Source organism: Homalodisca vitripennis, chromosome 8 (genome assembly GCF_021130785.1).
Source record: "Homalodisca vitripennis isolate AUS2020 chromosome 8, UT_GWSS_2.1, whole genome shotgun sequence".
Taxonomy (NCBI): domain Eukaryota; kingdom Metazoa; phylum Arthropoda; class Insecta; order Hemiptera; family Cicadellidae; genus Homalodisca; species Homalodisca vitripennis.
This window is the reverse complement of record NC_060214.1, coordinates 20,143,274-20,156,890: the sequence shown is the minus strand read 5'-3', so window position 1 is coordinate 20,156,890 and position 13,617 is coordinate 20,143,274. Positions and strand designations below refer to the sequence as shown.

Below are 13,617 nucleotides of genomic sequence, written 5' to 3'. Positions count from 1 at the left end.
GTGATGTATTTTTACTTACTTATTTCAAAATATAGACTTTTGTACAAAACAATAATCTAAGATGAAGAGCTTCAACATTCATATTTTTATCTACAGGATTGAGTAAAATTTGTGTTTAAAATTACACTTTTTAAAACCGCTTTGTGCTATGTTGATATTTTGTAAGGTTTCAAGATGGAGCTTCCAAAATTTTTAAAATAATCCATTAAAATTTATATTCAACACTATTAATTTATCTTCAACATAATATTTCCAGGTAACAACCACACATTACTTGATGTTCTTCCATCTGTGCCAGAAGGGATACATTTATTGTGTAGAGGTTTATGTAAACAGTTCTAAGTTTCTAATTGTATTGGCTTAAACTTATGAATTCCTAGCAGCTGAGGAAAAATCAGGTGGTCTATAAATCTCTGTGTTTATAACTTTTCTTTATTTGTGTTGTATTTTTCAACTATAAATCTCTTGTACTCAAAATTTTTTCAGAAAATGTCCAGTGATACAAAAATAAACCTTGTTGCATCTGCCGAGAGTTCACATTTGATACTAAAAAATGTCTCCGTGCTAAGTGAGCTTTCTTCACAACTGAAACGTGAAACTAAAAAAGGCGAAAACTCTCTCGAGTCACTGCAGAGTTTACTCTTTCAGGCTGGAAAAAACGTGAGTTCCCTCCACAAGTGCGTTGAGACACTGCTCACCATCGCTAAGAAACTGGTTTACCAATCTCTCAAAATCGTCCCTGTGGCAGATCCGAATTTCCAAAGTCTCAAAACAGAGGCCGACAAACTTCTGAATATTCTGGATGAGATCCAAAACGACGAGGACGAACAGTCGTTGGATGCTAAATGGAGGCAAATAGACAAGTCGTTAAAGATGAACTCAAGTTCCAAATCGATAAACATCTGTGAGAAGTATCCGGAACACTGTTCCAAGGAGTCTCTCCTGGATATAAGCAGCATCAGTACTCTCCCAACTCTGCATGAAGATGTCTTCGTCAACTTCCACAAACCTAATAAAACATCCAGCTCCTGTTCTCTGAAGAATTTGCGTAGAATTAAGAAATGCATGCAGAAAATAACGAACGATGATTATGAATTAGAAAATGAAACAGAAAAAGCAGATGCCACACCATCCCAGTCACCAGATAAAGTAAGTCTTACACTTTTATCTAAACTTAAAATTAATTGATGCTTAAACAAATTGATCTGATTGTGTAGACCACAAAACTTATAGTCTTTCAGCATCGATAATATTTTTACAATTTATGTTATTTACACAAGAAAAGGTAGTTCCATTAACCAACAAGTGAAAAATATTATGCTATTTTTTGCGTCCTCGAGTAACAGGCTTTGCTAACGCTCAGCCAATAACTACTGGACTCCTACATAGAAGGCTAAACAATACACTAATAACAATAACTACGTACATTCATCAAACTGTAGTCATACACTACTATAGCTTCGACTCTTAATAAGTCATCTTCTGGTGTCGATGTCAATAAATATTAAAAGCGAGGATTATCCATCTGGAGTTGTCAAAGTTTAAAAGTTACGAACACAGCACAAAACACTACGAATAATTAAATAATAACATGAAACACAAGATTTGATAGACCTATCACACATGAATATTAAATATGATATAACATCACAGCCAGCAGAAAATAGGACAAGTTCGCATATTATAATTCAAATAATTCTTCCAATACTTCTAATAGAAAATAATAATTATCATCGCCTTATTACAATTATAGAAGTTGTTGTTGTTGGTATATTAATGTGCTCATGCCATGACATTTTTCCAATGTTCAGGGTATAAAACATGTGGCAGCAAAATTTTTTCAAAATTGTGGAATTTTGAAAAAAAGTTGGAAATTGCTCAGGAGTCACTAAATGAAGTCAACGGTGGTGCAGAATTACCGAAACGTGTTATAACAGGAAATGAAACATTGGTTTACAAATAAGACGTTAAAACTAAGGCTCAATCATCCCAGTGGAGGCATTCTGGATTGCTAAGATCGAAAAGTGCAATTGAACTCTTGAAAAACCATGAATTCTTGCCACAAAGTCAAACAGTCAATAAGGAGTACTAACTGTAAGTTCAACGCCGTTTGCATGAAGCAATCAGTAAAAAACACCCGGATTTGTAGCAAAGCAATTCATGGCTTTTGCACCAAGGCCAATGCATTCACACTTCATTGTTTGCTCATGAAGTTTTGACTAAAAACAGTAATGTAAAAATGTCCCAGCATCCATATTCTCCAAAAATGGCATCATGTGCCTTTTTGAATTTAGATTTTTGTTTTTTAAGCCGTCGTTTTATATTCATTGATGAAATTAAAGTGCATCACTGAAAAAGATAAAGGCTATTCCAAAGATTGAGTTTGAGAAGAGTTTTAAGGATTGATTGATTTGATTGTAAGAAGCACTTGTACATGTGAAATATTGCTTACACGTGTGGAATAATATCTAATGGGAACTATTTTGAAGGTGACAACATCAATATAGACAAATAAATAAATATTTTTACGAAAAATTAAAATTCCCGTTACTTTTCGAACATACCTTGTATACCGTGCCATTTCAAAAACTATTTAGTTGTTATGGTGGCAAAGTCCTTTAGTATTTTTAGTATTTAGTATTTAACTAAATTGTTCATTATCATCAAAGTATATGAGGCATGAGTATTAATAGTAAATTAGTATAAAGGGTTATAAAGTAGACAATAACTGGAAATGGTAGTTATATTATTTGTAATTATTAAGATTCAACAGATTTACTAAGGAATCCCTTGAGATTTAAGTTTAAAGTATACCTTTAAGACTAGAATTTAGCCTTGAGTTTTATCCAACTCAAAGGTTGATTGAGTTATAATTTATTTTAAAACGGAAAAATAGGAGTGTAAAATATTTTTTTTGGCATTTACGAGAAATAAGAGAAAGGTTATTCAGCTTAACTTCTGTCTGCCGTTACTGGTTTCAGGTAGACTGTGGGTGTTCCCCCGACAAGGTTTGTTTCCCAGTAACGGTATCCACTGGCACGAATCCAGTCCAGGTGCTGGATCTTACACAAACGGAATCCAACTGAGACAAATTTGTGGAGAAGTGGCATCTGAATTTAATTTACTCAATTGTGCTGTTCAACAATAAAATTTTGAAAATAAACTAATTAATTGACATTAATCACAGTTTTCCTTAAAAAGTACTTTAATAATAATCTGTATTCGCCATTTGAACTTTTACAAGTTATTGCCAATGTCAGAAATTACAGCACAGAATGTTTTTATTATTACTTAAAACTAAACGTACAAACTTAAAAAAATGTGTAAAATATTTTGTGATGAACAAATGAATATTGAACACTTTCGTAATGGGCTGGACAAAGTTTTTAAATTCAATCCAAAGGGATACTCCAATCTAGATATGAAAATTCTGGTGAAAGTTTGACTTTAGAATTCTAGCTTTTCAGAAAGTAAGGATAATTTCTTTCATCTAAAATTTTGAAATTCTAGTTTTTCAAAGATTGCAATTAACAAATAATTTAAAATGTCTTTATTCACAAATGTTCCTCAGTTACAAACTGGTTTTCGGGAAAATTCAAGTCAAATCTTAATTTCTTACTGTATCTTCTACATTCTTTTTTAAAACAACTAATGGAAAGAGACTTGAAAACCAGGAGGGAAGCAATGTTGGCCCAAAATAGGAATAACTGTTTCGACCTAACTCAAGGCGCACTTTATGGAAGTGAAGCTTCCGATCGTGGCTGACACGCTGAGAGACCTCATCCCGATACCGTAGTCTCTCACTCAGGTACTGGTGCTCCCGGAGTAGGATATCTTTGAGTCTTGCAGTTAGTCAACTGTTTGCAGAAGTTACCCAGCGAAACATGTTAACAGTATCACGTTATTGTGACACATGATCATTCTGTCTCAGAGAGAACACATACCTCAGCAGCCAGCAAAACCTCATATCATGCACTGTTTGAGTCGCACCTGCGGTATGGCATTGTGCTATGGGGAGACTCAACAGCAAGAAATATGCAGCGCGTACTGATCCTGCAAAAGAAAGCTGTAAGAGCAATATCTGGCCTGGGCACAAGAGACAGCTGTAGACAGTCTTTTAAAGACCTAGGGATCCTCACTACACCCTCACTCTACATCCTGGAGACAATAATGTATGCCTCTACACAAGACCTGCCTAGTCATCAAGACAGACATGCCTATCATACCAGAAATGCTGCAAACTATGCATTACCTCCACACAAGACAGCACGCTACGAGACGAAGCCAACCTATGCTGGAGCAACATTCTTTAACCGCCTACCAGAAGCACTCAAGAGTACCAGCCGTAACCTGCTCAAGAAGAAGCTAACTGCCTGGCTGCTAGGGAGATCGTTCTACAGCCCTGAAGAATTCTTGACCTGGAGAGAACATGAACATTGACCACTTAGTATCCACTGCTTAGTATCCTCTGACAAATTATTCAAATGCTTCATATCCTATACTGTTTGACACCAATTCAGATCTTGAAGATCTTGTATTAAGCCTACTCAATAAACTTAGCGTTGTGTTTTGGAGTTTTTTAATTCTCTGATTGTCGTGCATTGTGATACTGTTCCCATAGGCAGAGTAACAATAACAGAAAATTGATAAGACTAAAAACTGCAAGAGATGAGGTTTTATAGGCACAGGCAAAAAAAAACCCATAAACCAATAAAAAACCCCCCAGCCTGCCAATGGTGCCTCAATGCCTCAAGATATTTGACAAGAAGATCTGTTGGCTTGATAAGAAGATGTTTTGAGTAGCATAAGGCGAACTCTAAGTTGCTCTTAGATACTTAATGAAAAAAACCTTCAGTGGAAGGGTGGGAGAGCAGTTTAGAGAGTATGTGACCTCATAGTGGAGACTGCTTTAGCAGCTTTAGACAGACTGGCAGTGGTGACTGATCAGGTCTAGAGTTGATTACATCTTGATTCTTCACTGCAAGAGAGGAGGAAAAAGTGATAGGTCTTTTGAAACACATTGGTTTCTTACCAAATAATTTTATATGGTAACTGTACCAAAATTACAGAAATATTAGTATTAAAAAAGAAGGTAATTAGGGCTCTTAAAAAGTTGAACTCCAGAGACCATTGTAAACCTCACTTCAAAGATTTTCATTTTATATATATATATATATATATATATATATATATATATATATATAATTACTTTGATAAAAATCCAAATTTCTTAAATTTTAAACACACAATTCATGAACACAACATTCATAATCAAAACAACACTGAAATTGGACTCTTTTGTATAAATCCCTAATAAATCCCTTTTGTATATTGTAGTGCCTTTGAGAATTTATAATTTTTTAGAGAAAAATTTTGGTCATATCCCTTTAATATTAAAAAAAAAAATAAGTTCTATTCCTGGTTGTTGAATCCATTTTACAATTTAAATTAATTCTTCAACTCCAAAAATATTGATTTTTTAATTATTGACAGTTTTTTTATGAACTTTACATTTATATCTATTTTTATTTTTGTACTTTTCTGTACTTAATGACTTGTCTATATTAATAAACTGTATACTGTGACTTTGTCAATAATGTTGTACATTTTTATGGTAAATAAAGAAGATTATTATTATCATTAATAGCTGAGGCAGAAAGAACCCTACTACTTCACTCTCAAAATGGCTGATTTAGTATTCTTATATATAGCTGAAATGAAGACGATAAACACAAACTCTGTCTCACTGAGGCATCTGTGCGCATCCAACCTTTTTACACATTCCAACCTCAAGTGTTTATTCCACTATTTTCCAGTTTCATTAATAAATTATCCAATCTCTACATCTATAAAGATTAATATAAAAATAACATTCGTTGATATTTTAATTTTAGTAACATGCCTCCATTTAGAGAATCAGAAATAATCAAAAACACATTTATTACTTTCTGTAATAAACTTTTTTATTAGCATATAAATAAATCTTAGAGATACAAAACCATTATTCACCAGTTTAGTTTTACGATAATTTCAATTGAAAGTTGGCAAATGATCTGTATTGTATACATAACAGATAAGCTATTACAGCTAAAGTAAGTTAGTATCAAAATACAGTGACAGAAATGTAACTGTTATGTAAAAATAATAATATCAGAGTAACTAACCTAAACTAATATGATCAATTGGTAAATGAATTAACATTTACCTTAAAAGCAATATGTACCAAGCAAATGTTCATGTAAAAACCTTTAATTTCATAAAACTCACAAGCCAACATATATTGAAATAGTTAAATCATTCTTAATACACTATGTGCGTTAAAATTTATCACAAATATATTTTCAAAGAGTAATTAATTTTGTAATGTAAAAAATTGTATATATGTGTATATATATATATATATATATATATATATATATATATATCTCAGTTTTAATTTTTAAATCATAGAACAAAATCTAAGTCTACAAGCACTTTTAAAATAATGATTTTATTTTATCTTGGAAAAATTGTTCTTTTTAACCCTTCTTGGTAAACCTTAAAATTTTTAATCCACCGAAGTAAACTACCACGTTTTTAAAATATTCTCTTAAATTAAATATTCTACTAATAAGGTGCAACCATTCAAATACTAACAAAATAATAACTTCTGAAATAAAAATAAAAATATTGTTTTCTTCTAAGTTAATACCTCTTAAGTTAGAAAATAAACACAAGCGGAGTACCCAAACTAATAAAGCTATATTTAACCTCAAATATACAGGATATTCATAAAAAATTAAAGAAAGTAGTTTCTAAAATTATTTCTTCCGAAAGACTTAGTTTTCCATCTATGTGTCAATATCTGGGTTTAAAGTGAAAACCTACCACGTTAAACACATTATGATTGCCATTTGCACTAAAATATTAAGTGTTAATTATTTGTTTTTACAACAACTTTTTTCTAAGATTGCAAGATAGATAACTCAACCGATTTAAAATGAATAAAGAAAGATAATTTGTATTTTTTAAGTAATACTATATCCGACTTAAAAATTAAAACATATTGCAAATGGGTTTTAAGTAGATAAGTTTTTGTTTTAAAAATATGGAAAACTAATTCAGATCAGCCTGTATATAAATTTTAATAATACTTATTTAACGTCATAGAAGCGAGTAACATCAAAGTTACTGCATTAGCAACTGAATCAAGTTACACATTCATCCTACATCTATTAGTCTTCTTGTTTCCATTCACTTTTTTCTACAAGTTTCCTCTCTGAGCTTGTTCAGCTTCAATAGCTTCAAAAAGAGCTTTAAAATTCCCAGCTCCAAATCCCTGCAACATGTAAAGATAAAACTAATATAGTTTGTAAATAAGCTTAGAACTACCGATACAAATGCTACTGGTTATTTGGTCCAATTAAAATAAAACACTTTTGCAGTTGATTATTTATTTCACTCCATGTAAATATTTTTAACTCTAGGACATATTGATCTTGTGACTTAGACAGTTTGTACTTTAGGATGGTATTAAATTTAATATATATGGCTTCAGGAACGTAGATAGGTCAAAATTTTGGGGGAGATCAAGACGACTGATATTTTTCCGTAGTGGACAGAAAAAAAAGGCAAGTCAACTGTTTGTTCCACATTTTGTTCCTTAAAAAGTTCTTGACCCATTTCAATATTGAGAACGATCTTTCATCAGTACATGTCAGTAATACTGAATTATTTAAATAATAATTATTGTTTGCTAAAGCAAAAACAGATCATTTTCCATGAGTAGAGTCTCACTCATGGTCAACTCATCTAGGAAGGAATGAGGCACACAATGTCAACCAGATCCTCTTCCTTCAGAAGAACATTATCCAAGCATTAGCCAACCTTGAACCCCGTAAAGCATTTAAAGACCTAGAGATCATGACAGTTGTATCTCTGTTCATAAAGAAGGTACACTCTGCATGGACTTACTTAAACCACCAAAAAAAACAGAGACTTTCACTCCTACAAAACTTATCACGGCTCTGCATTTGACTTGCCAGTTCATCGCAGCACTCTATTAGAGACAAAAAAATCTCTTACGCTGGTTGTAAGCTCCGAAACCGTCTACCTGCATTCATGAAGGACATCACAGAAGATGACTACGACAGGAGCTGAAGATTTGGCTGGTGAGAAGACCAATTAGCATGGATGAATTCCTCTGTGACGACGGAGAACTCCCACAATTTGTTCAGAACCGAATATACATACTTATGTGAATTTGTATTTTTGTTAAATTGACAATATTGTATTCTTAATGAATGTACAATAAAACAATTTTGACTTGACCTGAATATATTGAAACTGGCCATGTTTTGAAGCCAAGGAAGGTTACCTAGTGGGTATACAGATATGACACCACCAGTTTAAAATTGTCCAAAAACAAGTTCAATTGTTCTTATTTCAAATTGCCTAAGAGTAAACGAATATTTTAATGGATAAAAAACTAAAGTGGGAGTAACTGTGATAAACTTTTGGGATAGGAACACAAATAAACTTACCATCACAGGGCATAAGGAAACAATCAAAATAAAATGAAATACCTATTCAACAACACAAAATCAATCTAATAAAACTACAATAAAATGTTGAATTATTCGACTTACAGTTCAAGATCACTTACATTATGATTGTGTCTTTGAATGACTTCCAGGAACAGAGTTGGCCTGTCTTGCATGTTTTTCGTGAATATTTGTAGTAAGTAGCCGTTTTCATCATAGTCAATCAGTATCTTCAATTCCTAAATTAATAAGAAAATTACATAAATATTTCAATTAATGATGTTTTAGACAAAAATTCATAATAGAGTATTATTTATTAGCAAAATGGATTATTATTAAATGGACTAGAGACAATTCATACGTTATTACTTGTACAGTAAAAATTGTAGAAAGCAATTGCATCCTGTTCTGTTAAGCATACAGACCAGACATCCACACACATTATTAAATCTTTAGCTCAATGAGAACACATTTTTACCAACAAAGGAGTTTAAAGTTTTTAACAATCATAGTAAAAGGTCATACTATGACCTTAACAATCATAGGTAAAGGTTAACTATAGTTAACTTAAGGACATTCCAGTAAATGCAAAATCCATGTAGTTCAACTAACTAAAATTATTTTGATATTCATTTTTTGCGAGTGCTGATGGCTGAGTGGTCTAAGACTTCAAACTTCGGATCTTAGAGATTGTGCAGGTCAAATCCTGTCTGTTACGTAGCAATTTTTAACAGTACTATCGGCCTTGTACTGTATAGACACTCTACCTTATTCTGTTTGATAAGATCCTTGCACAGGCCAGGCTACAGCCTTGCACTCCCATGACTACAAGGCTTACAACTCTTACAACACAATTACATAATTATAATTATTAATGGTGAAGAGAACCAATGAATTAAGATATAACATATATGGCCTACCACTGGATTAAAAGGTAACCTATAATAAGAATATGTATGAATTCAAGTTGGTGACACAAGAAAACACCAATGTGAACTAAATCAGTCACACCATTTACAGTATTATTTAGGTAATACGAAAATATATACCTGAAGAATATCCAAATCTTCAATGATGTTGATCTTGTCAGCCTTCAATTTGGCTCTGAGCGCATCGTAGTACGTGTCCGGGACTTGTAGAAACTCTTGGCCTCGGGCCTTCAAATTGATGATCTGTAAACATAACTTATTTCAATATAGAGCATGTGGTAAAATTACTCAAGATTTTATTTTCCACTTAAAATTATTACAAGCTAAATTATACTTCGATGTTGGAAAATCATATTGTAAACCTTTTTAATCATATTTATTAACACATGTATCAAGTAATTCTTTAGTTAAAGAGAAAGACCCAATCCCACCGTGTGAGATGCCTGAGATGTAGAATGACTGTGAATGCCCTGTGTAGTCATGTTACTAAACTAAGGTTGACTAATCATTGAAACAAGTGTCAAAATTGTTGATCCACTAACCAGGAATGGTAAACGACCTTCAGTTTAAAATGGACCATACACTACATGTGCTAAAAATTAATGAAAAGTGCCAGTGTATTTGGGAAACAACGTGCCATGGACGGCATGCATTGAACGGTACAGTGTAAATCAGACCCAGTTTGATTATTGTGCCCGCCCGTGCTAAAATACTAGTGTGTGGGCTATCTGCGCCATGCTGAAGAAACATCTTTTTGAGGTTATTTATTTAACGGAAACCCATTACATGCAACTACATAACAATAAGCAATCAAAGTTTGAAAAGAAAAAAAAAAAATATTACACAATAGCTATATATTACACGGATGGCAGCAGGCAACAACATTAATCAAAGAAGAGTCCATCGTGCACGAGAGATATCCAAGTAAAAAAAGAGACAACGTATACAACCCATGACAGTACGATAAGTAATATAAATAACAATAATCATAATAGATAATATAAATATATGTAAATACACGCATATATGTATAATACAAAACTAAGAACCAATAACATAAATATATCTTAAGCATTAACAAAGAAATAGTGGAACATTCCACAATAATCAACAGCATTAATCATGCATAGCAGCCGTATTTGTGGAGCCGTATATCTTAAAACTAATACCCGCACAATACACATCCACGTCCAACCGAATCCAGCTTATTAAAAATCTGTATCAATTCAAGAAGAATGTCAATATGAGAACAATAACAATACTATAACAATAACAATGTGATACAATAACAATAACCATGCAATAACAATAACAATAAACCAAAATAATACAAGAAATATAGTAAAAACCATAACAACTAACGTAAATTATCTGTAAGCATTAACAAGAAAATAAACCATGCAACATACAATAACAAACCATTACACTACTTAGCCATAACATTGAATAACAACTCCGCAACAATCACAGCCACTACAAAATACCATAAGTGGTCCCCCGAGTGCACCACCACTCGCAGTACTAGCGCTGATCACAGTGAGACATCACAGGACCACTGACAACATGTGATACTGTGACCCTTTAAAGGCACCACCAATTAAATATTTACGCAAACAGCACCACTGCTAATGATCACCCGAGAAGTGAAAGTCCTTAACTGATCTTCGGAAAGTAGCCTCCGACATGAAGAAGAAGTCCTCTTCAGACAATGAGTTTCCAAGACGATGCATCCTGACCATGGCGCTGTTCATTTCATAGTTAGTCACATGATGGAATCTACGAAAAAGTTCTCTGGATCTTGTATAAGAAGGCAGACAAAAAAACACACGTTCCAGCAACTCGGGGCAATCAATCAGACCATTGATGATTTTATACAGATACACTAAGTCTTGGACTTTCCTTCTGGCTGCCAATGGTGGAAGACACAGCGCTTCAGCCAGACGGTCCACAGGTACCTCTCTGTACAGGAAGCCAGTTCGGACGCCCAGATAATGTAGAAACTTGGTTTGAATCCTTTCAAGGTCGTTTATCAAGATTGACTGGTGCGGGGACCACACTACAGAGGCATATTCGACAATCGGCCTTACCATTGAACAGTACAACATTCTTAGTGTACCAGGATCACTAAATGGCTTAGCAGATCGCATCAAAAAACCAAGGGCTCGTGTGGCTTGTAGGCACTTCTTAGCAATATGAGCGTCGGCATTCAAGGCAGGTGTCCATACCACACCCAGATCACAAACCGAGGGAGGCCATCGCATGACATCACCATCAACACTGTAATTGAAATGAGTTGGTGATTTGATCCTGTGAAATGTAAATGCTAAGCACTTTTTGCTATTCAGCGCCATATCGTTCTGCACGCACCATCCCTCAATCGCTGTCAAGTCATCTTGAAGAACCTTACAATCATCAGGATGTTGAATCGTCTTAAAGATCTTGATGTCATCGGCAAAGAGCAAAGTATTAGCTTCCAGATTGTAGACAATGTCGTTGATAAATATATTGAATAGTTCTGGACCCAGATGTGATCCTTGAGACACACCAGAAACTGCTGCGAAGGGTTCAGAGACTGACGAAGCAAACCTCACTGACAATTGGCGATCAGACAAATAGCTAGCAAACCATTTCAAAAGAGTACCAGTGATTCCACTAGCCTCGAGCTTCCTAATAAGGAGAGGATGACTAACCTTATCGAACGCTTTAGAAAAGTCCAAGTATAAAGCGTCCACCTGCTCAGCCTTTTTGAACGCTTCCACTATGTAATTTTGTAGAACGACTAGGTTGGTGACGGTCGATCTGCCATGAAAAAAACCATGCTGCTGAGAAACAATACCCTTAGTCAGAATTCGATCGACCTTCTTCAACACCAGAGCCTCAGGGAAGACGCCACTCTGCAGTGATTTGCCGAAAAGTTTATGGATTGGACCGGTTAGAACTGGACTGCAATATCTCAATACCCTCGGGGGAATCATGTCCGGTCCACAACCTTTATAAACATCAGGATTGACAAGAGCCTTCTCGACCTCCTCAAAAGTGACATCACAGTCAGCCATTAAGTCCTCCAAGTCTACTGAGATAGGCAAGACCAAGTTGCTCTGATTGGAGTTGGATTTGGAAAACGATGAAGAAAAGAACTGAGCAAAGTATGCGTTCATTACTGCTGGTTCAGTAGTTGTTAGATCTCCAAACCTCATGATCGAGGGTGCAGCAGGTGAGTTGTTGACATTTCCAATAAAACCCCAGAAAACCTTAGGATTGTTTTTGAGCCTATCTTCAGTAACGGCGATGTAGTTTCTGTAACATTCATTGGACAGCAGCTTGCATTGATTGCGGATGTGGGAAAATTTGTTGTAATCAGTGGAATAGAGAGTTGTTTTATATTTTTTATGGAGTGATTTCTTCATCAAGGTTAAGTGCTTTAGTTCTTTCATAAACCAGCATGGAAACTTGGAAGTACCAATTTTCTTCATAGGAGTGTGGGCCAAGATTGTGTCCCTAACACTCTCGCCAAATGCACTGAAAAGCTCATCCGTACTCATTAGATAATCCATCTCACAAAATCCCAACGACTGAAGATCGAGAAATATGCTTGCCATATCACATCTTCTGAAATCAGGTACCAATGACGCAGAGGAGTAATTTAACTGAGGTACGGGTACCCTCACATTCAGGGCCGGATGTAGAGGATCAATTCCGGTTTGCATTAGGTTTGCTAATGCATGAGTGACCTACCAATGTTTCCACTAGCACGTAATAAGCTAAAATCTGAATCTGTAGTGCATGGGGTGGAAAGTGCAGTGTCTGGGTTATCAGCGCTAAGTGCTGAATAGCTAACATCTTTTTGAGGTTAGGTTTGCTAATGCATGAGTGACCTACCAATGTTTCCACTAGCACGTAATAAGCTAAAATCTGAATCTGTAGTGCATGGGGTGCAAAGTGAAGTGTCTGGGTTATCAGCACTACGTGCTGAATAGATAACATCTTTTTGAGGTTAGGTTTGCTAATGCATGAGTGACCTACCAATGTTTCCACTAGCACGTAATAAGCTAAACTCTGAATCTGTAGTGCATGGGGTGCAAAGTGCAGTGTCTGGGTTATCAGCGCTACATGCTGAATAGATAACATCTTTTTGAGGTTAGATTTGCTAATGCATGAGTGACCTA

General features: G+C 34.6%; 2 protein-coding genes across 3 annotated transcripts in view; one reads left to right on the top strand and one right to left on the bottom strand.

Annotated features, from left to right (window-relative positions):
• The first annotated feature begins 230 nt into the window (after positions 1-230).
• LOC124367404 lies at positions 231-3,181 on the top strand. Of its 2 annotated transcripts, none has more exons than XM_046824195.1 (2): positions 231-1,149; positions 2,986-3,181. In XM_046824195.1, exons 1-2 carry the CDS (start codon positions 490-492, stop codon positions 3,022-3,024), a joined length of 699 nt encoding a protein of 232 aa, XP_046680151.1. In that variant the 5' UTR covers positions 231-489; the 3' UTR covers positions 3,025-3,181. The 2 variants fall into 2 exon arrangements, with proteins under 2 accessions (XP_046680151.1, XP_046680150.1); XM_046824194.1 differs by having other exon boundaries at positions 243-1,149; positions 2,982-3,181.
• A 3,162-nt stretch (positions 3,182-6,343) lies between these two features.
• The window catches only part of LOC124367403 (4-hydroxyphenylpyruvate dioxygenase), a 30,168-nt gene continuing 22,894 nt past the window's right edge, over positions 6,344-13,617 (bottom strand). The window contains exons 11-13 of the mRNA XM_046824193.1: positions 9,572-9,694; positions 8,645-8,761; positions 6,344-7,318 (exon numbers count right to left, since the gene is read on the bottom strand). Of these exons, the coding sequence (XP_046680149.1) occupies positions 7,244-7,318; positions 8,645-8,761; positions 9,572-9,694 (315 nt within the window). The 3' untranslated portion in view covers positions 6,344-7,243. The remainder of the gene's footprint in view (positions 7,319-8,644; positions 8,762-9,571; positions 9,695-13,617) is intronic.